Below are 24,699 nucleotides of genomic sequence, written 5' to 3'. Positions count from 1 at the left end.
GATGGGCACCGATGAGGTAGTACTGACGGGCACAGATGAGGTGGCACTGATTGGCGGCGCTTGTATGCGGCACTGATGGGCACACATAGGCGGCACTGATGGGCACGCATGAGCGGCACTGATGGCTACTTATGGGTGGCAGATGGGCGGCAGATGGGCACTGGGCATGGATGGGCACTGTAGAGTGGCACTGATGGACAATGTGGGGTGGCACTGATGGACACTGGGGCGACACTGATTTACCTATGTTGCCAATCAGTGCCCATTTGTGGGCACTGATTGGCATCTTTTTTTTTTTTTTAAATGCTTTTTTTTTTTTCTTTACAGCTTTTTTTTTCAGCTTTATTTTTTTTCATCTGCCCTTCCCTGGTGGTCCAGGGTGGGCATCCTTGGTGGTCCATGTGGCGATCCGAGGGGGGGCTGCGCTGATAAACAATCAGCGCGAACCCCCCGTCAGGAGAGCAGCCGTTCGGCTCTCCTCTACTCGCGTCTGTCAGACGCGAGTGAGGAAGAGCCATCAACGGCTCTTCCTGTTTACATCGTGATCAGCCGTGATTGGACACGGCTGATCACGTGGTAAAGAGTCTCCGTGAGAGACTCTTTACCGAGATCGGTGTTGCAGGGTGTCAGACTGACACCCCGCAACAACGATCGCTGCGATGCGCGCCCCCGGGGGCGCGCAGCGGCATAGAATCCTGAGGACGTCATATGACGTCCAGTCAGGATTCTACAACCACTTTGCCGACGTCAATATGTCATTGGCGGGCGGCAAGTGGTTAAGTAGAAATTAATTTCCCCTACTTGTCATGAATACGGAGTACTGTACTATATCAATAACCAATCAGAGGCTTTTTAACCACTGTGGAGAGCATCACTATTGATATTATGGATATTGTGCAGGCAAAGCTATTACCCATACATATACAGTACCTTGAAAAAGTATTCATACCGCTAGAAATTTTTCACATTTTGTCATGTTAAAACCAAAACGTAAATGTATTTTATTGGGATTTTATGTGATAGACAAACAAAGTGGCACATAATTGTGAAGTGGAATAAAAATTATAAATTTTTTCATTTTATTTTACAAATAAATATGTGAAAAGTGCGACATGCATTTTTATTCAGCCCCCTTTACTCTGATACTCCTGACTAAAAGCCAGTGGAACCAATTGCCTTTAGAAGTTATCTAATTAGTAAATAGAGTCCACCTGTGTGTAATTTAATCTCAGTATAAATACAAGGTTTTGTGAAGCCCTCAGAGCCCATTCACACAGGTCCGATTTTGGATCCGACTTCAGGTCGCCTCAAGTCGCGCTGCATGAAGATATCTTAATGCACACAACTGCAGTCGCTCCGACTTGAAAAAGGGTTCCTGTACTACTTCAATCTGACTTGTACCCATTGATTTCAATGGAAGTCGCCTCCAAGTCGGATCCCCGTTCACAGCGAGGCAACTTTACAGGAAGTCGCCCCAGTGTGAACCTGTTCTAAGGCAAACCCCTTCCTCCCACAGGGGAACTCCACGCCAAATTTTAAATAGAAAACCGGCATGTGTTCCCCTCCAGGAGCATACCAGGCCCTTAGGTCTGGTATGGATTTCAAGGGGAACCCCCTACGCCAAAAAAAACGGCGTGGGGGTCCCCCCATATCCAAGCAGGAAGCCCGGCCGGTCAGGAAAGGGGGTGGGGATGAGCAAGCACCCCACCTCCTGAACCGTACCAGGCGGCATGCCCTCAACATGGGGGGTGAGTGCTTTGGGGCAGGGGGGCGCCTTGCGGCCCCCCCACCCCAAAGCACCTTGTCCCCATGTTGATGGGGACAAGGGCCTCTTCCCAACAACCCTGGCTTAATAAGGGGGCCCCCAGATCCCGGCCCCCCACCTTATGTGAATGAGTATGGGGTACATCGTACCCCTACCCATTTACCTGGTGGAAGAAAAATGTCAATAAAAAACACACTACACAGGTTTTTAAAGAAATTTATTAGGCAGCTCCGGGGGTCTTTTCCGACTTCTCCTCTCTCCGGTTCTTTCTCCCTTCTGCTGGTCACCTCCGCTATCTTCTTCCAGCTCTTTTACTAGCGGGGGCCCAGTCTTCTCCCTTCTTCCGACTTCGGGGGTCTTCTGACGTCTCCGCTCTCTTTTCCTGCTCTCTGGTTCTTTCTCCCTTCTGCCGGGCACCTCTGCTATCTTCTTCCAGCTCTTTTACTAGCGGGGGCCCTTTCCTCCCCACTTCTTCCGACTTCGGGGGGGTCTTCTTCTGACTTCTCCGCTCTCTTCTCCTTTCTCCCTTCTGCCGGGCACCTCCGCTGTCTTCTTCCAGCGGGGGCCCGATCTTCTGCGTCGCCTTCTTCCCTCTTCTCTTCTCTCGACGTTCCCTCCCGCTGTAATGCCGGGTGTGCGGTGCGCAACGATTTATATTGGACTCTTATGACGTCACAGTCCCAGCATGCTCCGGGTGGTGATGACATAAGGGGGCGGGGTAATTACGTCGTCACCACCCGGAGAAGACCAGGCCCCTGCTGGTAAAAGAGCTGGAAGAAGACAGCGGAGGTGCCCAGCAGAAGGGAGAAAGAGCGGGAGAAGAGAGCGGAGAAGTCGGAAGACCCCACAAAGTCGGAAGAAGACCCCCGAAGTCAGAAGAAGACCCCCCAAAGTTGGAAGAAGGGAGAAGACCGGGCCCCCGCTAGTAAAAGAGCTGGAAGAAGATAGCAGAGGTGCCCGGCAGAAGGGAGAAAGAACCGGAGAAGTCGGAAGACCCCCAAAGTCGGAAGAAGACCCCCGAAGCTGCCTAATAAATTACTTTGTGTCGTGTGTACTGTGTAGTTGGTGGACAGGTTGCATTTTCTTTGAATGTCAGTCAGCCGAGCACTGGCATTGTATGACCGGCGGAATTGACCACAGACCTTTTCTGGCTTGCCTTTGGAGATCCTGTAGGCCTGGGTACCTGCTCAAGAACCGCTGCACCACCAAATTGAGGATGTGAGCCAAACATGGAACATGGGTCAAGTGTCCCTGTCAGAGGGCGAAGAGAAGGTTGGTGCCATTGTCCATACAACCATTCCTGGCTGAAGCTGGCATGGTGTCAACCACTTGTGAGCCTGCCCCTGCAGAGCTGACAGAATCTTTGCCCCAGTGTGGCTCCTGTCCCCTAAGCAGACCAACTCAAGCAACGCATGGCATCTTTTTGTCTGAGTGCTTGCGTAGCCCCTTGAACGCCTACGGTGCGCCGCTGGTTCAGAGGACAAATCTGCAGAGCAAGAGGCCATAGAGGAAGAAGAAGAGGAGGGAGTGGAGGAGAGAGCTATGGCAGAATCACCACCATTTTGGAGGCATGGTGGCGGAACAAGCTCCAACAATACTGAACCCTGTCCTGTATCCTTCCCAGATGCCAGCAGAGTTACATATAAAAGAGAAGGATGAGCGAAGCCTCCTCTACCACACTGTGTTGTAGGTATGAGTGTCCCAGTTATTTACACGTTATCGCTTCCTCTAATTAGGGGAACACAGCCGTAGCCAATAACAGGCATATACAAAAGAAAGGTTGTTGCCCCGACAGGGAGACCAAGAGGTGGTGACCCCTGGGACAACCGAGAGGCTACTATGGCAGTGACGGACAATCTGTGTAGTAAAAAATTAAGTTTAATAAATAATTATAAGTTACATAGTATATGATACTCATGGGACAATGATACAAGTATAACACTATAAGAGCTGAGATAGCTATAGTAATAACCTATATGAGTTGACCGGCCAAAAAACATGCACGTATGAGGCTAATTCATATAGCGTGCAACAAACAGCACAAAAGGACACAAACAATAACAAACATACAGGACAAAAATGACTGTGGCAGTCCGGACGCCAGATGGGAAACTTTTGCTGTCAATTCTAATCGGAAATCCGATATGGTGTGTATGGCGGATAGCCTAGTATACAAATGGAGAGAATTGGCAGCAAGAGTACCCCTGCAGTGGATAACTTAAATACACAGATCTGAATTGGATAAAGTCTTGATCTTGCATATATGAACCTGATGGCAAGATCAGTGAAGGTTCACATATATAGTAAGGTTTGGGCTTGCACTTAGAATGAATCTATAAATTGAAAAAAAGGTTTTGAAAAAATTGAAGATGATAAAAGTTTGTCTAGGCTGCCCTGCCTGCAGGATGGGTGTGTAGTGCTGTTCCTATTTAGGATTTCAAAGATTCCGATGTATGAAGCGGTTAGATGCAGGATTTGATGAAGGGGTTTTATATGCTACCACTGCAGTTCTGTGTTATAGACTTCCATATTTCAGCATAGTATGTGGAAACAGGATAATGAAACGATCTTACCAGCAAAGTTCACTAGTTCACAGGGATCCGGAATCCGTTGGCTACTGGCTGCCTCCTTGCTGTTGTGTGATACAATCGCTGCAGTTGGCGTCTGTAGACTGTCAGATGCGCCAATATACATCAGCATGCGTGGAGGATAATACAACCGTGCCGTCCGCTTATGTGATGCTGTTCCCGCTGGTCTGCTGAGCTGACAGGTCCAGCTATATGCTTCTGGAAGTGGTCTGTATGTGGCTTCAGTGCGCACCAAGTATTTAGTGCTTCCCGATATTCATCCGGAGCATCCGCTCACTTTCGTCTTACTTGCGTATTCCCGCAAGTCACCGCTTCGGTTTCCCACTGCTATGGGGCATGGAGAGAGAGGCGTCCGGAGCCGTGATGACGTCAACGCGTTTCGTAGTGTTGATACGTAACTTCGTCTGGACGAAGTTACGTATCAACACTACGAAACGCGTTGACACATGGCGGCAGCTTTAAGGCCTCATTTCCACTGGCGTTTTTACAGCCACGTTTCTGAGCGTTTTTTACAGCTTAAAAACGCCTGTCCATGTTATTCTATGGCTTCATTCCCACATAGGCGTTTTTGAGCTGCAAGTGGCATAGACGTTTTTGAGCTGTAAAAAAAACGCGGGACCAGGGCGTTCTGAAGCTCCAGAGTAGAGTTGTAAAAACGCCAGACGTTAAAAAACGCTCAAAAATGCGCAAAAACGCTCAAAAACGCGACCGCGGCATTTTTAAAGCTGCAGCTCACAAAAAAAATTTTTTTTTTTTTTTTTACAAAATAAACATGGACAGGCGTTTTTAAGCTGTAAAAAAAGGCTAATAACAGTGGCTGTAAAAACGCCAGTGGAAATGAAGCCTAAAAATACCGCGGTCGCGTTTTTGAGCGTTTAACGTCTGGCGTTTTTACAGCTCTACTCTGGAGCTTCAGAACGCCCTGGTCCTGCGTTTTTTTTACAGCTCAAAAACGTCTATGCCACTTGCAGCTCAAAAACGCCTATGTGGAAATGAAGCCATAGAATAACATGGACAGGCGTTTTTAAGCTGTAAAAAACGCTCAGAAACGTGGCTGTAAAAACGCCAGTGGAAATGAGGCTTAAGGGGGGAACTAATGCGCAAAACCACTGTGACCAGGGCGCTAAAACCTAATAATCCTAAATATTTAAAATACGGATTAAAATAAAATATAACTGAGCAGCAGCCACAACTAAATAGTGCTCACACACTGATGACAATTGAAAAAAGAGGGGGTATCGCTGCCAAGCGGACAATAGCGAGGGCCTGGAAAAAACCTTCTGTTCCATTCCCAGAGGTCAAGAATACCCTGACGACTCTTATGATCCATGAAAAGATGTCTAGCGTCCTCCATGACTCTCATGCTAAATTTCTCAAGGTATGGGCCCCGTGGTGGTCCTATACATTCCCTAGTTTACACCTGTCTAGTCTGGGGCTCTAAATTTAACTTGTCCTTTTTTCCAGCCTGAGGCTTCTTTCTTTCTCTCTGTGTTTCCGAGCTTTTGCTCGCTGTTCTGCCTTTTTCTTCCCTTCCTTCTTCCTCTATTGTGCAAGGGTTGTTTTTTTTTTTTTTTTTTTTTTTTTTTTTGTTGTTTTGTTTTTTTGTTGTTGCTTTTTTTTTTTTTTGTTCCTTTCTCCCCCGTTCTGCGGATAACTCCGCTCCCTCCCCCTTTTTTCTGCTTTGGCCCCTGGGCCTCTTGGCTCAGGCATATCGCACTGCCCCCCGCCCCGGCTGGGGTGACGGTGGTAATTCGTGAATAGTTCCTTTAATAGTATGTTTTCTACTATGTGCTTTATGTATACCTGTGTTTTCGTATCCCCTGCGTGGGAATTTGTCGATTTGTCTAAAATACTTTAATAAAAAATATTGTACCAGAAAAAAGAGGGGGTGTAATGGCGTTTGCTAATTATACAATATAAGTAACTAACCAGTTAATAGTGCTCGATAAACACACACAATACGTATAATTATAACAAATAAATCCAGGTGTGAACCGTGATAATGTTTCACTCCTTATTCCTTAATGTCCCACCAAACATCAATATCAGTGATGAGGGGGATGAATGTGTGATAATAATGAGATCCAAAATAAATGATTGAATAATGATATCAATCAATGACAAACTTCCAAAAAAAAAAAAAAAAAGTGAATAAACATTCATAAAAAGTGAGGGAAAACAGTGGGATAAATGAATCCCTATAATGAGTGGAACCAAACGTCCAGCAGAAAAAATAACAAGATGTGAATAAAAAGTCTCAGTGCACAAAATCGTGCTAATAAGATAACATAATAATGACAGTGATCAAATCAAAATAGAAGTGCTTCAGCAAAATTGTCCAAAGTGCATAGTGCTCCAAAAACAGTCCAAAAATGAAGTGCTTAAATGAATGTTCCTTAATAAATGTTCTTTAATAAATAATATCTGCAATCCACCGCACGATCACTCAGTGTAGCTGTGCAGAAAAAACACCAGTGTTTGTTATCACAAGCCCCTCACCTTAGGAAAGGCTAGATTAAGCCTAATAATGCTGCTGACTTAGATGCTGTATTAGATACTGTGTACACCACCAGAAAGGTAGTAGCAAGTGCACTACGGCTGCACTGTATTGTGTACACCACCAGAAGTGTAGTAGCAACTGCACTAAGGCCAGGGCCATCCTAATGTAAGGGCACTCCTGGGCATTTCCCAGGGGCCCCAGGTACATGTGGGGCCCACAATAATCTTGCATTACATCAAACTTTCCAAGTGTCCATGATTTGCTGGGACAGTCATGCTTTCTACTAAACAGTCCCGATATGGTTGTGGCCTCCTGAGCCCAGTATTGTGCCCTCCTGAGCCCCGCCCCCCCCCCCCCCTGTACTGTGCCCTTTGTGTTGACTAGTCTTTGATTCATGGAATGTTTTCCTTTTGTAAAATCAATTTTATTAAATATATGTTTAATTCTATCAACTATTTATACTTTACTTCTTGAAAGTAGGTGTGTAAATTGGGGCAAGCTGGTAGGGGCCCCAGTGCATTACTCTGCCCAGGGGCCCATGATGCTTTTAAGATGGCCCCGACTATGGCTGCACTGTATTGTGTACTGTGTACAACACCTGAAAAGTAGTAGCAAGTGCACTACGGTTGCACTGTATTGTGTACACCACCAGAAATGAAGTAGCAACTGCACTATGGGTGCACTGTAGTGTGTACACCACCAGAAAAGTAGTAGACACACACTACGGGTGCACTATATTGTGTACTGTGTACACCAGTGGTCATCAACCCTGTCCTGCAGGGCCCACTAACAGGCCAGGTTTTATGCATTACCTTGGGGAGATGCAGACTAGAATACGGCAATCACTGAGGAGCAAATGATATCAGCTGTGATGTATTTCAGTTATCTTGCAAACCTGGCCTGTTAGTGGGCCCTGCAGGACAAGGTTGATGACCACTGGTGTACACCACCAGAAGTGTAGTAGCAACTGTACTATGGGTGCACTGTATTGTGTACTGTGTACACCACCAGAAAAGTAGTAGCCACACACTACGGGTGCACGATATTGTGTACTGTGTACACCACCAGAAGTTTAGTAGTAACTGCACTTCGGCTGCACTGTATTGTGTTCTGTGTACACCACCAGAAGAAGTGTAGTAGAAAAAGTACACCATATTATATAGTAAGTTTGTCAGCACAAGCTTGTTTCCAACATTGTATTCATCCACAAGCTGAAAACTTACATATTGTGTGACTTATGTGGCAAATGAGCTGAGATTCAACAAATATCCATGTATTTAGGCAAGCACATGTAACAGATCAAGGATACAGTAATTATCTGAGTGTTTGCATTTCCCAGGCTGGAATATATAACTGTCGGGACTTTCAAATTTACTGGAATATATTGTATAGTGCCCAGGGTGTCAGCGCCCATCTGAATAAAAAATGTAAAATTACACAGTGGAACAATTTACAGTAAAAACAGAGGTTTTTGCTACACAACATTTGAAGATATAAGAGGAAGCTGCACTGCCTTGTCAATGCTCTTCTGTAAAGTGCAGTCCTAATGTTGGAGCATATATACCATAGTAATTGATACACTGAGGATTGATATTCCTAGAAAGGAGCCACTAGAAGTCCAACACAGCACAATGGCAGATAAAGGTGTCAAATGTGTCCTCAAACCTTACCTACAAACCTGAATCCCTCCAAACCTTCCCTAAAAAATAGAATCTCTCCAAAAACCTTCCCTGATAAATGGAATCCCACCAAAAAATGTACCTAATATATGGAATCCCTCCAAAAACTTTACCTAATAAATGGAATCTCTCCAAAAACCTTCCCCGATAAATGGAATCTCTCCAAAAACCTTCCCCGATAAATGGAATCTCTCCAAAAACCTTCCCCGATAAATGGAATCCCTACAAAAACCTTCCCTCATAAATGGAATCCCTCCAAAAACCTTCCCCGATAAATGGAATCCCTACAAAAACCTTCCCTCATAAATGGAATCCCTCCAAAAACCTTCCTTCATAAATGGAATCCCTCCAAAAACCTTCCCTCATAAATTTAATCCCTCCAAAAACCTTCCCTCATAAATGGAATCCCTCCAAAAACTTTACCTCAGTGGTCATCAACCTTGTCCTGCAGGGCCCACGAACAGGCCAGGTTTGCAAGATAACTGAAATACATCACAGGTGATATCATTTGCTGCTCAGTGATTGCAGTATTCTAGACTGCATCTCCCCAAGGTAATACATAAAACCTGGCCTGTTAGTGGGCCCTGCAGGACAGGGTTGATGACCACTGCTTTACCTAACAGATGGAATCTCTCCAAAAACTTTCCCTGATAAATGGAATCCCTCTAAATAATTTCCCTAATAAATGGAATCCCCCAAAAACCTTCCCAGATAAATGGAATCCCTTCAGAAACTTTACCTGATAAATGGAACCCCCCAAAAAACATTCCCTGATAAAAGGAATCTCTAAAAAAACTTTACCTAATAAATGGAATTCCTCCAAATACTTTCCCTACAGATTTATATTCCTCCCATATAGAATATCTTCAAATATTACCCGCTGAATGGAATGCCCCCGCCATCTTTTACTGCAGAACCCCCCAGCTCTCCCGCCATGTAGAACTGCCTCACCTGACTAACAAAATCCTTCCAAACTCTATTTACAGAATGTAATTCCTCTTAGTTGTTTTTCAGCCACGCAGAATCCCCCCAAACATAAGCAGGAAAGGGGTGAAGTAATGATAACTGAGAGGATTTGCTACCATAATGGAGACTGTCATTTCATAGAGGTGTGTGTAATCCAGTCATCAGTGCTCTAAGGGGCAGACAACGATCGTTCTTTGCGTCATTCATTCACTGTACCTGCACTTGGCCACCAGGGGCCGCTGTCCTATGCTAAAGACCCTCCTTCTCAAGTGCCTTTCGCCTTCGTATCCCTTTGCAGCCATTCGACTTTAAACCCCGCCTTCTCAACACGGCCACATGACTTGCCTCCTCCAGTTGGGAAACTTTGCATCTTGCGCGTGCCCGCTTGAACTACAAGATCCAGAATGCATGGCGCGGAAAGCGGTTTTCTGATTGGTCGGCGGAGTAAGCAGGAAGTGTGCTGTTTGATACGGAGCTATGGTGAGTTGGATGTCAGGGACTGTGGGGCTTATTGAAGATGTGTGATGAGTTGGTAGTGTCCCATTACACAGAGTAACCAATCGTGTTCCAGCTGTCCTTTCTGTAGTGCTGGGTTGAGAATGACACGATGATTCTGATTGGCTGCTCTGGGTAACAAGAGATGTTCTCATGTGTCCAGTTTGTATGTATGTATGTGTGATGTGATGGGGGCTGATCCTGTATTCTCATATGTCTTGTAGTTATCCCTATGCTCCATTATACTCTGATCAGCCATAACTATATGACCACCCACCTAATATTGAGTAGGTCCCCCTTTGCTGCCAAAACAGCCCTGACCTGTCCAAGAATAGACCCACTAGACCTCTGAAAGTAGCTTGGTGCCGATACCACAACATATCAGTAGCAGATCCTTCATGTCCTGTAAATTGGGGGTGGCGGTGGGGACACCGTGGATCAGATTTGTTTTCCAGCACATCCCACAGATGCTTAATTGGACTGAGATCTGGAGAATTTGGAGGCCAAGTCAACACCTCATACTTTTGTTCCTTAAACCATTCTGGAACAATTTTTACAGTGTAGCAGGGGCCATTATCCTGCTGATAGAGACCACTGCCACCAGGGAATATGGTTTCAATGAAGGGGTGCACTTGGCCACCAACAATGTCTAGGTAAATGGTATGTGACTTCCTGGCGGGCTCTGCACGTGGACTGTGCGAACACGCCAGAGCTCATCCCGTCTAGTCTTGTATCCTCCCTCACAGGCCCGTCATATGTCTTGTATCTGACCTCACAGGCCCGTCGTATGTCTTGTATCCTCCCTCACAGGCCTGTCATATGTCTTGTATCTGACCTCACAGGCCCGTCGTATGTCTTGTATCTGTCCTCACAGGCCCGTCGTATGTCTTGTATCTGTCCTCACAGGCCCATCATATGTCTTGTATCTGACCTCACAGGCCCGTCATATGTCTTGTATCTGTCCTCACAGGCCCGTCATATGTCTTGTATCTGTCCTCACAGGCCCGTCGTATGTCTTGTATCTGTCCTCACAGGCCCATCATATGTCTTGTATCTGTCCTCACAGGCCCGTCATATGTCTTGTATCTGTCCTCACAGGCCCGTCGTATGTCTTGTATCCTCCCTCACAGGCCCGTCATATGTCTTGTATCTGTCCTCACAGGCCCGTCATATGTCTTGTATCCTCCCTCACAGGCCCGTCATATGTCTTGTATCTGTCCTCACAGGCCGGTCATATGTCTTGTATCCTCCCTCACAGGCCCGTCATATGTCTTGTATCTGTCCTCACAGGCCCGTCATATGTCTTGTATCTGTCCTCACAGGCCCGTCGTATGTCTTGTATCTGACCTCACAGGCCCGTCGTATGTCTTGTATCTGACCTCACAGGCCCATCATATGTCTTGTATCTGTCCTCACAGGCCCATCATATGTCTTGTATCTGTCCTCACAGGCCCGTCGTATGTCTTGTATCCTCCCTCACAGGCCCGTCATATGTCTTGTATCTGTCCTCACAGGCCCGTCATATGTCTTGTATCTGTCCTCACAGGCCCGTCGTATGTCTTGTATCCTCCCTCACAGGCCCATCATATGTCTTGTATCTGTCCTCACAGGCCCGTCGTATGTCTTGTATCCTCCCTCACAGGCCCGTCGTATGTCTTGTATCTGTCCTCACAGGCCCGTCGTATGTCTTGTATCCTCCCTCACAGGCCCGTCATATGTCTTGTATCTGTCCTCACAGGCCCGTCATATGTCTTGTATCTGTCCTCACAGGCCCGTCGTATGTCTTGTATCCTCCCTCACAGGCCCGTCATATGTCTTGTATCTGTCCTCACAGGCCCATCATATGTCTTGTATCTGACCTCACAGGCCCATCATATGTCTTGTATCTGTCCTCACAGGCCCATCATATGTCTTGTATCTGTCCTCACAGGCCCGTCATATGTCTTGTATCTGTCCTCACAGGCCCGTCATATGTCTTGTATCTGTCCTCACAGGCCCGTCATATGTCTTGTATCTGTCCTCACAGGCCCGTCATATGTCTTGTATCTGTCCTCACAGGCCCGTCATATGTCTTGTATCTGTCCTCACAGGCCCGTCATATGTCTTGTATCTGTCCTCACAGGCCCGTCGTATGTCTTGTATCCTCCCTCACAGGCCCGTCATATGTCTTGTATCTGTCCTCACAGGCCCGTCATATGTCTTGTATCTGTCCTCACAGGCCGGTCATATGTCTTGTTTCTGACCTCACAGGCCCGTCATATGTCTTGTCTTGCAGGCCACAGGAAGTGATCGGCTGACTGGAGCGGGGCTGGTGGCGTTCAGTACAGTCCTCTTCATCTATTACACAGTGTGGGTCATCTGCCTGGTAGGTGACACATCTCATTGGCATAGCTGAGACTTCTTTTATAACTCTATGAGCCTGAGATTTGGTGGAAGAAAGGAAGGGGTGGCTAAATAGTTGCACTTTTTAACGCCATGGTTTGATGATTGTTACATTTTACCATTGAAGGTATTTTGTTCTATCTGTTCAATAAGGGCAAATCCATACCTGTTCATCCTGCCAGGAATTGTCTGATCTGATAGATTCCTGTGCTCTCTGCCTATACTGTAAGGTAATCATAAACTATACAAACTGATTGTACCACCTCCGTTAGATCTGCCAAAAATGATCTAGCGCAAAGGTCCTGCCTGGTCGGATACAAATTGAATGGATTATTTTGGGTTGCCCTCTCTGTATTGTGATCGTACAGTCTCCCTTTATATGGTAAAGTGCTGCACAAACTGTTGGCACTATATAAACCCTGTGTAATAATAATAATTAGGGTCACCACACACATTACAATATGACTGTTCAATTTTCGTACAATTAAAGTGGCACTAAACTTCTCTTTCTTTTACGGTCCTCATCCCTAAGGCCTTGTACACACAGTCGGACGGTCCGATGAAAACGGTCTGCCGGACCGTTTTCATCGGACATGTCCGCTGCCGGATTTTGGTCTGATGTGTGTACACACCATCAGACCAAAATCCCAGCGGACAGCGAACGCGGTGACGTGGCCGCGACGATGACGCAGCGACATGTGCGACCCTGGAAGGTCAATGCTTCCACGCATGCGTCGAATCACTTTGACGCATGCAAGGGATTTCGGCCGAGCGGACATGTCCGATGAGTCGTACTGACCATCGGACATGTCCGACGGACATGGTTCCAGCGGACATGTTTCTTAGCATGCTAAGAAACATTTGTCGGGCTGGAAACCTGTGCGCTAGGCCGGGAATCCGGTCCGGTCGGCCGTACAGACGACCGAACATGTCAGCAAACATGTTCGGTCGTGTGTACGAGGCCTTACTGGTGCCGACATCTTCTCCTGGGTGTCAGTTTTTGGTCATTTTCATTGGCTGGCACATGATGACGTCACTGCACATACGTAGGAGACTGTCATACACAGGGACCACGCCAGTGAAGTAAGGCTCATAAAATGCTGTGTGGGACCAAATTGGACCAACAGTGCAATTTAGTTTTCTAAAGGGGCATTGTTAAATAAAACTAGGTGTGTGCTACATGCCGAGTTCACAAGTGCAAATCTTGCAGGCCACTTTATACAAAATTAATTCTCACAAACCCCGCCCCCATCTAGAGAGAGAGTCAGCTGCAGAAGAGCAGCTCCAATTTGCAGCAGGGGAGTGGAGAGTGCAGGCTGGCACCAAGGATTTCAGGAGGATTGTCAGGAATAGGGTAACCAGAGCTTAAAGCGGGAGTTCACCCATTTATTAAAAAAAAACATTTTTCCCCTTAGATTCCTGCTCGTTTGGTCTAGGGGAATCGGCTATTTGTTTTAAAATATGATCCGTACTTACCGTTTTCGAGATGCATCTTCTTCCGTCGCTTCCGGGTATGGGTCTTCGGGAGCGGGCGTTCCTTCTTGATTGACAGTCTTCCGAGAGGCTTCCGACGGTCGCATCCATCGCGTCACTCGTAGCCGAAAGAAGCCGAACGTCAGTGCGGCTCTATACTGCGCCTGCGCACCGACGTTCGGCTTCTTTCGGAAAATCGCGACGCGATGGATGCGACCGTCGGAAGCCTCTCGGAAGACTGTCAATCAAGAAGGAACGCCCATTCCCGCAGCCCATACCCGGAAGCGGCGGAGAAGATGCATGTCGTAAACGGGTAAGTACAGCTCATATTTTACAACAAATAGCCGATTCCCCTAGACAAAACGAGCAGGAATCTAAGGGGAAAAAGTGCTCTCCAAGGGTGAACCTCCGCTTTAAGGGCAGAGTGGAGCCTCCAGTTAAGAACACACTGCAGCCCCTGTTAGCTTTTACTGATGTTGGAGAGATTTCCTAAAGCAGGGCTCAACAAATCTCAGGTGCCAGTTCGCCATGGCGACTGGAAATTGCATCCTGTCGCCTGGGCTAAACTGCAGCAGCAGTCTGGATTTGGTCTCCCCATGTGGCCTACCGTGTGTGCGCAGACTAAGAGGTGTGGCTGGCTGGTAATTGGGGCCTGCTGGAGTTGGATACAGCCTTTGTTTGTGGGAACCAGCGTCCTCCTCTGGTGCGGGTGGAGCTGTGATGAGCATTCTCATCAGTGTCCATCAGTGCAGCCTCATCAGCGCACATCAATGAAGGAGAAAAATTACATATTTGCAAAATTTTATAATGAGGCCCACCCTGCGTGTGCGGACTAAGAGGTGGGGCTGGCTGGTAATTGAGGCCGTGGCTTGCTAGAGCGGGATACAGCGTCTGTTAGTGGGAACCGGTGTCCTCCTTTTGTTCTGAGGCCTTCCCTTGCTTGCGCTCACTGCCCGTCCACCTCTGACATCTGTCTCCCAGTTTGACAGCTGGGTTATTGGGTTGGGGTTGTGGTCTTGATCTGGCACTCTTTTCTTACCACTGGTGAGTGGACAGGGAGTGTGACAGGGAACATGTACACAGACTGATCATCAGTGCTCCTCATTAGTGTCCATCAGTGCAGCCTCATCAGCACACATCAGTGAAGGAGAAAAATTACTTATTTGCAAAGTTTTATAACCGAAACAAAAAAAAAACACAACATCCCGGACATGCAGTTCTGGGCGCCGGGCAGCTAATGTAAAAAACTGGCTCCTAACTTTTTTAGCTGGCTCCTAGATTCAAAGCAAATTTGTCAAGCCCTGCCTTAAAGTGGTTATAAAGTCTTAACATTTTTATCTTAATGCATTCCTTGCATTAAGGTAAAAAATGTTTAGTAGTATCCCACCTAACCTCCCTCCTCTCCCTTATACTTACCTGAGCCCTCATTCGATCCAGCGTTGTGTCCGTCTGCAGCTCTTCTCTCCCCTCACTTCCAGGTCTCAGAGGCTTTACTAAGAGCCCTTTCCCACTGGTGCGTTTTTGCCGCATTTTCGCGGTACAAAATAGCACTATTAAGACGCTCCCAATGCATCTCAATGGACCCTTTCACACTGAGGCGTTGCGCTGGAGTAGCGTTGAGAAAAGTCCTTCAAGCAGCATCTTTGGAGCAGCTTTTGAGCGCTGAAAAAAACGCTCCAAAAACGCCCCTCTCCATTGAAATAGCGGTAAAATAGCAGTGTTTTACCGCTATTTTAATGCTCCGCTATAGGCGTTTCCAGTGTGAAAGGGCTCTAAGGCAGCAGGAGCCTTTGGCTCTCACTGGTATTGATTAAAGCTAGTGATGAGAGGGCGGAGCCGAGCTCTGCTTTCAGTGTCTATAGACTCAGGCAACACAGCTGGGGAGCAAGCCCACAGGAGTGCCCCCATAGGAAGTGGCTTCCTATGAGGGCACTAGCCAGAGAGAAGGAGCCAGAAGGCCCTGGCGGGGGTGGGGCCCTGAGACGAGGAGGTTCGGAGCTGCTCTGCATTGCTTGTTATGTTCCCCTTTTCTTTTCTTTTTTTTCTCACACGTTTACAATCCCTTTAACTGTTTGGTAAAAAGATTTTCCCCAGAACAGTAAATCTCTATAACGGAGCCCCGTATAGCAGTAAAACCTAACAGGGGTTCTAACCTTTACCTGTTCTACCAAAAAAAACAATGGGTATACATACACTTTAATGCTGTTTATAGTGAGTGTTCATATTGTTTGAAAACTGTTTTAAAAATTAGACTGCAGGAGGAAAGGGACATTGTGGGGAGAGAGAGCTACTTAAAAAATGCAGTGATTCAGCACATTAGTGTCTAATAATAGCTGAAGTTTATTCTCTTTTATATTTTGCCTCCTTTGCCCCCTTATTAACACACTAAACATTCTTTTTTAAATATAACCTATTTCGTTTTAATTATGTCTCTCATTTTAAATCCATTGACATCATTGCTGGTTCTCTGTGCTTCTCTATGTAATATTGTTTTTTTTTTTTCCTTCAAAATTGTCGTTTTTTTTTTGTTGTTTATAGCGCAAAAAAAAGAAATTAACGTAGAGGTGATCAAATACCACCAAAAGAAAGCTCTATTTGTGGGGAAAAAAAGGACATCATTTTTTTTTTTTGGGTACAATGTTACACAACTGCGCAATTGTCGGTTAAAGCGATGCAGTGCCGTATCGCAAAAAACAGCCTAGTCATTAAGGGGGTAAATCCTTCCGGTCCTTAAGTGGTTAATCTAACATGCACATGTATTATGGTCACCATGCTGGACTTGTTATCACTAATTGTACCAAATGATATGTTTAAGCGTATGGTATTGTATATCTAATGATTCCAGGCGTATACGTTTGTAACACAATCCGGTTTGTTTCCTCCAGCCGTTTATTGACAGTGATCATGTAATTCACTCCTATTTCCTGCCAAGAGAGTACGCCGTGCTACTGCCCCTAGTGGCTGCTTTAATTCTGCTTCTGCTCATTGGTGAGTCACATTTCAGTGGATATGTTTCTGTCTCTGTTTAAATCATCAGTCTTCTTTTTATAGTGGGAGCATTGGATACATCCCAAGATCTAGCCCGCCAGCGTGCCCAAATTGTTATTTTCAGGATAGTCTAGTGATGCTGATAGAACATGCTCTAGTTACCTGAAGAAACCCCTGTCTCCCTGCCCCTTGCACTGTATATTAACCTTATTATTGATGTTAATGAAAATGTTGCCCCAGCATTTTGTATACCTAATATGTCCCTGCTGTACCATGTACTTGTAGTAAAAAGTATGCTATTCTCTTTGTATTGCTTCCTTTATGTGAAATCACTAGTGTTCCTGCCAGTTCCTCTGGGTTTCCATTAAAAACTGACCACACTAGGCATGAGAGAACACCTTTGTCAGTTTTCTGGTTGTGCTGGGAAATCAGCCTGCTCTCCTCCAATGATCAGACTTGTGCTGACATCCCTCCCCCCCTGCACAGCCATTGACTGGGAAGATCAGTGTGCTGCTGTTACTCCTCTCCTATTTTTATTTTTTTTAAGCCTCTTGTGCAGCTGAGAACAGATGGAAAGTGATCACTTATAAAAACGGGGAAAAACCCATTTATAATGCTTTTTATATATACAGTGCATTCAGAAAGTATATATACAGTGCATTCAGAAAGTATTGACAGCACTTTGCTTTTTCCACATTTTGTTATGTTACAGACTTATTCCAAAATGGACTAAATTCATTATTTTCCTCAAAATCTTACATACAATACCCCATAATGACAGCATTAAAGACATTTGTTTGAAATCTTTGCAAATTTATTAAAAATTAAAAAGCAAAAAAATCCGGCGTACATAAGTATTCGCAGCCTTTTCTCAATACTTTGTTGAAGCACCAATTACAGCCTCCAGTCTTTTTGAGTATTGCCCCGTACACACCATCACTTTATGTGATGAAAAAAATGACCATGTGTGGGGGAAAACGTCGTTTTATGTCTTCAATTTTGTGTGTCGTTTTTCAAAACGTAATTTTTTACTTCACAGAAATTGACCGTGTGTAGCAAAAAACGTTGTTTAAAACTACGTTTTTTCACCCGCGCATGCCCAGAAGCTACTTATGAAGCAAGCTTCAATGTAAAAACGTGGTGAACGTAACCGCGCTTTGCTAGAACATTGTGAGAAAAACGATGGTGTGTAGGCAACTTCGTCTTTGAAAATTGAAGTTTCAAAAACGTCGTTTTTTACTTCACAGAAAATGTCGTTTTTTTTCATCACATAAAGTGATGGTGTGTACGGGGCATTAGATGCTACAAGCTCGGCACACCTATTTTGGGCAGTTTCTCCCATTCTTCTTTGTAGGACCTCTCAGTCCATCAGGTTGGATGGGGAGTATCGGCGCACAGCCATTTTCAGATCTCTCCAGAAATGTTTAGTCAGGTTCCAGTCTGGCTGGGCCACTCAAGGTCATTCCCAGAGTTGTCCTGTAGCCCTTCATTTGTTATTTTGACTGTGTGCTTAGGGTATTTGTCCTGTTGGAAGATGAACCTTTGCCCCAGTCTGAGGTCCAGAGCGCTCTGGAGCAGGTTTTCATCAAGCATGTCTCTGTACATTGCTGCATTCATCTTTCCATCGATCCTGACTAGTCTCCCAGTTCCTACCACTAAAAAAACATCCTCACAGCATGATGCTGCCACCACCATGCTTCACTGTAGGGATGGTATTGGCCAGGTGATGAGCGGTGCCTGGTTTCCTCCAGACATGACTCTTGCCATTCAGGCCAAAGAGTACAATCTTTGTTTCATAAGACCAGAGAATTTTGTTTTCCATGGTCGGAGTGCTTCGGGTGTTTTTTGGCAAACTCCAGACGGGTTGTCATTTCCGTCTTGCCACGCTACCATTCAGGCCTGACTGGCGGAGTGATGCAGAGATGGTTGTTCTTCTGGAAGGTTCTCCTCTTTCCACAGAGAAACGCTGGAGCTCTGTCAGAGTCACCATCGGGTTCTTGGTCACCTACCTGACTAAGGCCCTTCTACACCGATCACTCATTCTAGGAAGAGTCCTGGTGGTTCCAAACTTCTTCCATTTATAGATCATGGAGGTCACTGTGCTCATTGTGACCTTAAATGCTGCAGACATTTTTTCTGTACCCTTCCCCAGATTTGTGCCTTAATATAATCCTCTCAGGCCTCGTACAGACGAGGGGTTATCCGCTGGATACGGTCTGCCGGACCGTTTCCAGCGGACATTCCTCCTCCGGATTTTGATCCGATGGCTTGTACACACCATCGGATCAAAATCGGCGCGGAAAACATCCGCGGTCACGTGTCGCCGCGGCGACGTGCGCGACGCTGGAAGGTAACTACTTCCACGCATGCGTCGAATCATTACGACGCATGCGAGGGATGGGAGCGGACGGACTGATCCGGTGAGTCTATACAGATGACCGGATCAGTCCGCTGGACTGGATTCCAGCGGATAGATTTTGTAGCATGCTTCAAAATTTTTATCCGCTGGGAATCCGTCGGCTGGATTTTTATCCGCCGAAAATTGTCCGCTCGGGCCTACACACGACCGGATCTATCTGCTGGAACTGATCCGCGGATCAATCCCAGCGGATAGATCCGGTCGTCTGTACGAGGCCTCAGAGGTCTACAGACAATTCCTTGGACTTCATGGCTTGATTTGTGCTCTGACATGCACTGTTAAAGCGGGAGTTCACCCGAAAAACTATTTTTAACATTAGATTGAGGCTCATTTTGTCTAGGGGAATCGGGTGTTTTTTTTTTTTTTTTTTAAATCGAAGCTGTACTTACCCTTTTAGAGAGCTATCTTCTCCGCCGCTTCCGGGTATGGTCTTCGGGACTGGGCGTTCCTATTTGATTGACAGGCTTCCGACGGTCGCATACATTGCGTCACAAGTAGCCGAAAGAAGCCGAACGTCGGTGCGGCTCTATACGGCGCCTGCGCACTGACGTTCGGCTACTTTCGGAAAATCGTGACGCGATGTATGCGACCGTCGGAAGCCTGTCAATCAAATAGGAACGCCCAGTCCCGCAGCCCATACCCGGAAGTGGCGGAGAAGATCTCTCTCTTAGCCTAGGTTCACACTGCTGCGAATTCAAAATCGCGGTAAAATGCGCGATTTTACCGCGATTTCGCGGCCGCGATTTTGCCGCGATTTCAGCCGCAATTTAATGTAAATCGCGGCCCGAAATCGCAAAAAGTAGTACAGGAACTACTTTTTGAAATCGCAGATGCGGCATCGCACTGATTAGGACAGTGCCATTGCCGACAATTGCCGGCAAATGCCGCCGATTTGAGATGCGATTTGACATGTCAAATCGCATCTCAAATCGTTCCAAATCGTACCCAGTGTGAACCAGGGCTAAAACGGTAAGTACTGCTTCGATTTTAAAAAAAAACACCTGATTCCCCTTGACAAAATGAGCCTCAATCTAATGTTAAAAATTAAGTTTTTGGGTGAACCTCCACTTTAACTGTGGGACATTATATAGGCAGATGTGTGTCTTTCCAAATCGTGTCCAATCAGCTGAATTTACCACAGGTGAACTCCAATCAAGTTGTAGAAACTTCTCAAGGATGATCAGTGGAAACAGGATGCACATGAGCTCAATTTTGAGTGTCATGGCAAAGGCTGGAAATACTTATGTACATTTTTTTTTTTTTTATATATATATAAATTTGCAAAGATTTTAAACAAACTTCTTTCACGTCGTCATTATGGGGTATTGTTTGTAGAATTTTGAGAAAAATAATGAATTCCATTTTGTAATAAGGCTGTAACATAACAAAATGTGGAAAAAGTGAAGTGCTGTGAATTCTTTCCTATTGCACTGTATACAAATGTTTGTCTTTCATTTAGTATTTTAAGCTGAATTGGTGGTTTACAACAGTGGTCATCAACCCCATCCTCAGGGCCCACTAACAGGCCAGGTTTGCAAGATAACTGAAATACATGACAGGTGATATCATTTGCTGCTCAGTGATTGCAGTATTCTAGTCTGCATCTCCCCAAGGTAATACATAAAACCTGGCCTGTTAGTGGGCCCTGAGGACAGGGTTGATGACCACCGGTTTACAAGATGAGGGTTTGAATATATTTAACCAAATACATTGGAGGATTTAGGCCGTGTTCCCAGCAGGGGGTCCGGTGCGTGTCTGGTCACCGAATCAGGTGCGATTCAAGTCTGAATTTTTGGTTAAAAGCGCCACGCTAGGGACCGAAAAGCACAGCTAAGAACCCCCCCATCTAGTGTGAAAGTAGCATTAGGCCTCGTACACACGATCGGTTAACCAGAGGACAACGCTCTGAAGGACCGTTTTCATCGGTCAAAACTGATCGTGTGTGGGCCCCATAGGTTATTTAACCATAGGTTAAAAAAAAACGCCAACTTGCTTTAAAATTTAACCGATGGATTGGTAACCGATAGGTCAAAACCGATCGTTAGTAGGCACGACCATCGGTTAAAAATCCACGCATGCTCAGAATCAAGTCGACGAATTGAACTTCATTTTTTTTCAGCACGTCGTTGTGTTTTACGTCACCGCGTTCTGACACGATTGGTTATTTAACCTATGTTGTGTAGGCGTGACGGACCATCAGTCAGCTTCATCGGTTAACCCAGTGTTTCTCAACTCCAGTCCTCAAGGCGCCCCAACAGGTCATGTTTTCAGGCTTTCCATTATTTTGCACAGGTGATTCGATCAGTTTCACTGCCTTAGTAATTACCACAGCTGTTTCAATTGAGGGAAATCCTGAAAACATGACCTGTTGGTGCGCCTTGAGGACTGGAGTTGAGAAACACTGGGTTAACCTATGACAACGGTCCTTCAGACCGTTGTCCTCTGGTTAACCTATCGTGTGTACGAGGCCTAACGGTTTACATCCACTTTTTAATATAAATGATGTAGAGCGACATGGTTTAGGCGGCACAGTGGTGTAGTGGATAGTACTTTCACCTAGCAGTAAAAAGGATCGCTGGTTCGAATCCCATCCATAACACTACCCCCCTGGAGTTTGCATGTTCTCCCTGTGCCTGTGTGGGGTTTCCTCCAACATTCCAAAGACCTGCTTGTAGGTTAATTGGATCCTGTCCAAATTGTCTTTAGTATATGTATTTATGAATGTGAGTTGGGGACCTTGGAGTATAAGCTCCCTGAGGGTAGGGACTGATGTGAATGTACAATGTATATGTAAAGCGCTGTCTAAATTGACAGTGCTATATAAGTACCTGAAATAAAAATAAAATAAAATTAGTAAGATTGCTGAAATATGCTGTGTACTTAGTATACCGCTATATAACGCGTGTCTTTCTTTTTAACTAGGTATCTTTGTGACGTATGTCATGTGGAAAAGTCGGAGCCCAAAGAAGTCACAGTGACGATGTCAAGTTTCTAAACTTTCTAAGGACAGACTTTCAAAGACAAACTGTTATTCTCTTATTTTGTCCGTGGCTGTGACAGCAACGCACAGGTTCATTTATTAGAAGGAACAGACTTCCATCCATCACTTTTTGGTTCCAGATAAACTACTTTGGAAATGTTGCCATCTGGTGGTTAATGTGTTAAAATATGATACCGACATTCTCTGTTCTTGACCTGCAGCTAAGAGGGACACAGCGATACAACCTGTGCGCAATCTTCCATGGATTATTATATTAGGGACCTTTGAAAAAGTTTAAATAATGGAACAGTCTATGGGTTCTACGTTTCTTTTGCTCATCAAACATGTCTAATGTAATGCAGGTGATGGCTGAACTAACAGGAGTTAAGAATACAGCCTATAAATTCACTGAGCCTAGGTTCAGACTAGTGCGATGCGGGAACCAGCGCGATTACAGCGCCAGTTGCCACATCGCTCCTCTCCCGCAGGCAGTTCACGCTGCGTTCTGTGAACCGCTGCGGGTGTCAATACATTAATGACACCCCCAGATCGGTTCACAGATCGCAGTGTGAACTTGCACAGGAATCGGATCGCATAGGTTTGAACACCCATGCGATCCGATTCTCGTGCGGGGAAAAACAAGTCCCTGTACCTTTTTCTGTGCGAATCCAATGCAAGTTCAGCCATACAACTGTATGACTGAACCCACATTGCGTATGATCGGCACCTGTGTCGCGGGTGCGAATCGCATGCGATGTCAGAGATCACACTAGTGTGAACCCAGGCTGAGAGGTAGCGACATCTCTAAGGCACTTTTATTTTCTCATTTATGTTCCATTCAGACATCAAGATGCTTCCCTGCACTGTTAGTTGTAGTGAACTAAACCTAAAAGCTTAAATCTGTCATCAAACAAACACCAGATCAGGAGGTTCGGGATCATTGATCTCAGTGCCAGTATGTTTTGTACCTGTTATCTTTTCACACAGACGCTCCTCATACAAGAAGTCATTATTAAGGGTCCATTGACACTTATGCATTCCCTTTTACCACATGTGTCATGGTGCATTGTGGTGCTTTTCACTGTAAATGGTACGCCAATGCTCTAAAATAGTAGCAGGCATTACAATGCAGCACATCACAGCGTACAAACTGTGTGGGTTGTTGAGCACTGCATTAAAAAAAATGGGTCATTGGTGTGTTGGCAGCCCATTTAAAATGAATGGCCTGCCTTCACACAATGCAGTTAATGTGCAGAACACATCACTACAGTGTGAAAGGGCCCTAAAGCCTCGTACACGTGATTGGATTATCCAACGGGAATTGTGTGATGGCAGGCTGTTGTTGGAAAATCCTTTAAAATTGTCCGCCAACAATTGTGTGTTGTCGGATTATCCAATCATGTGTACACAAGTCCTTCGAACAAAACCCTGAAGTACAAACACGCATGCTCAGAAGCAATGTTCACCAGAACACAACATTAGCAGAAGTTGCCCAAAGGCTGGCGCTAAAGAGCTGAAAAACCACATAGTCCTATGCTTTGTCCGCAGAAAGTGTATGAGGCTTTAGTGTTAAAAATTAGGTTGGGTTAGATTATTGCTAGGCTCAGGCATTAAGGGATGAGGTTAAAGAGGTAACAAAGTGTTAAATGTTAGGGTGAAGGGTTTGTTAGAAGTTCAATTGGTGGTTGCTTGCCATTGTTTATCCTGATGGTGTAGCACTTGGAAGACAGACAGACATGTGCCTGAACAATAATCTTCATGACCGAGTCACCAGGAATTATTTTAATAAAAGCTATGGAGCTATGGTGTTACAAAGATTAAACATGACTTTTGGTCCTTTAAAAAAAAAAAAAGGACTTTTGGAATTGCATTACCACACTGAGCGCTGGTTCACACTGCCACAACTTCAAAGTCGACATACCTGTGCGAATTTATCACGGCTTGCATAAGACTTCTTTAACAGAAGTCACTGCAAAGTAGTACAGGAACCTCTTTCTGAGGCCCTTTTCACACTACTGCGACTTCAAAGCAATTTCACGGCCGTGATTTCAGGGAATGCCTATGTAACTGGCATCAAAGTCAGACCAAAGTAGTGCAGGGACTACTTTGAAATCGGGACAACTTGCAGTCGTACTAATATGAATGGTTGTCATTGGAAATCATGGGGAATGACTTGTTGTACAAGTGTGAAAGGGGCCTAAGTCGGAGCGACTTGAGTCGCACCGACTAGAACAGTTTCATTGCCGTTAATGGAGCGCAACTTTGAACTTTCGAGTCGCATGACAAGTTGTAGCAGTGTAAACCAGGGCTAAAGCTTATTTAAAGTGATTGTAAAGTGTTTTTTTTAAGTAACAAACCAGTCATACTTACTTGTTTGTGCAATAATTTTGCACAGAGCGGCCCTGAACCTTCTCTTCTTGGGTCCTCTGCCAGCGCTCTTGGCTCCTTCTGAGTTGCTTGCAAT

The 24,699-nt window shown here is 45.5% G+C and overlaps 2 protein-coding genes across 2 annotated transcripts in view; one reads left to right on the top strand and one right to left on the bottom strand.

The window, feature by feature from the left end:
- The window catches only part of LOC120914215, a 171,994-nt gene extending 162,154 nt beyond the window's left edge, over positions 1 to 9,840 (bottom strand). Inside the window, exon 1 of the mRNA XM_040324806.1 lies at positions 9,715 to 9,840. Coding sequence (XP_040180740.1) covers positions 9,715 to 9,800 — 86 coding nt within the window. The 5' untranslated portion in view covers positions 9,801 to 9,840. The remainder of the gene's footprint in view (positions 1 to 9,714) is intronic.
- A 26-nt stretch (positions 9,841 to 9,866) lies between these two features.
- DPM2 (dolichyl-phosphate mannosyltransferase subunit 2, regulatory) lies at positions 9,867 to 22,396 on the top strand. The gene is made up of 4 exons (XM_040324807.1): positions 9,867 to 9,978; positions 12,269 to 12,358; positions 16,734 to 16,836; positions 22,178 to 22,396. Exons 1-4 carry the CDS (start codon positions 9,976 to 9,978, stop codon positions 22,231 to 22,233), a joined length of 252 nt encoding a protein of 83 aa, XP_040180741.1. The 5' UTR covers positions 9,867 to 9,975; the 3' UTR covers positions 22,234 to 22,396.
- The last annotated feature ends 2,303 nt before the right edge of the window (positions 22,397 to 24,699 follow it).

The sequence above is a fragment of the Rana temporaria genome, chromosome 9, assembly GCF_905171775.1.
Source record: "Rana temporaria chromosome 9, aRanTem1.1, whole genome shotgun sequence".
Classification (NCBI taxonomy): Eukaryota; Metazoa; Chordata; class Amphibia; order Anura; family Ranidae; genus Rana; species Rana temporaria.
This window is presented reverse-complemented; position numbering and strand designations above follow the sequence as displayed.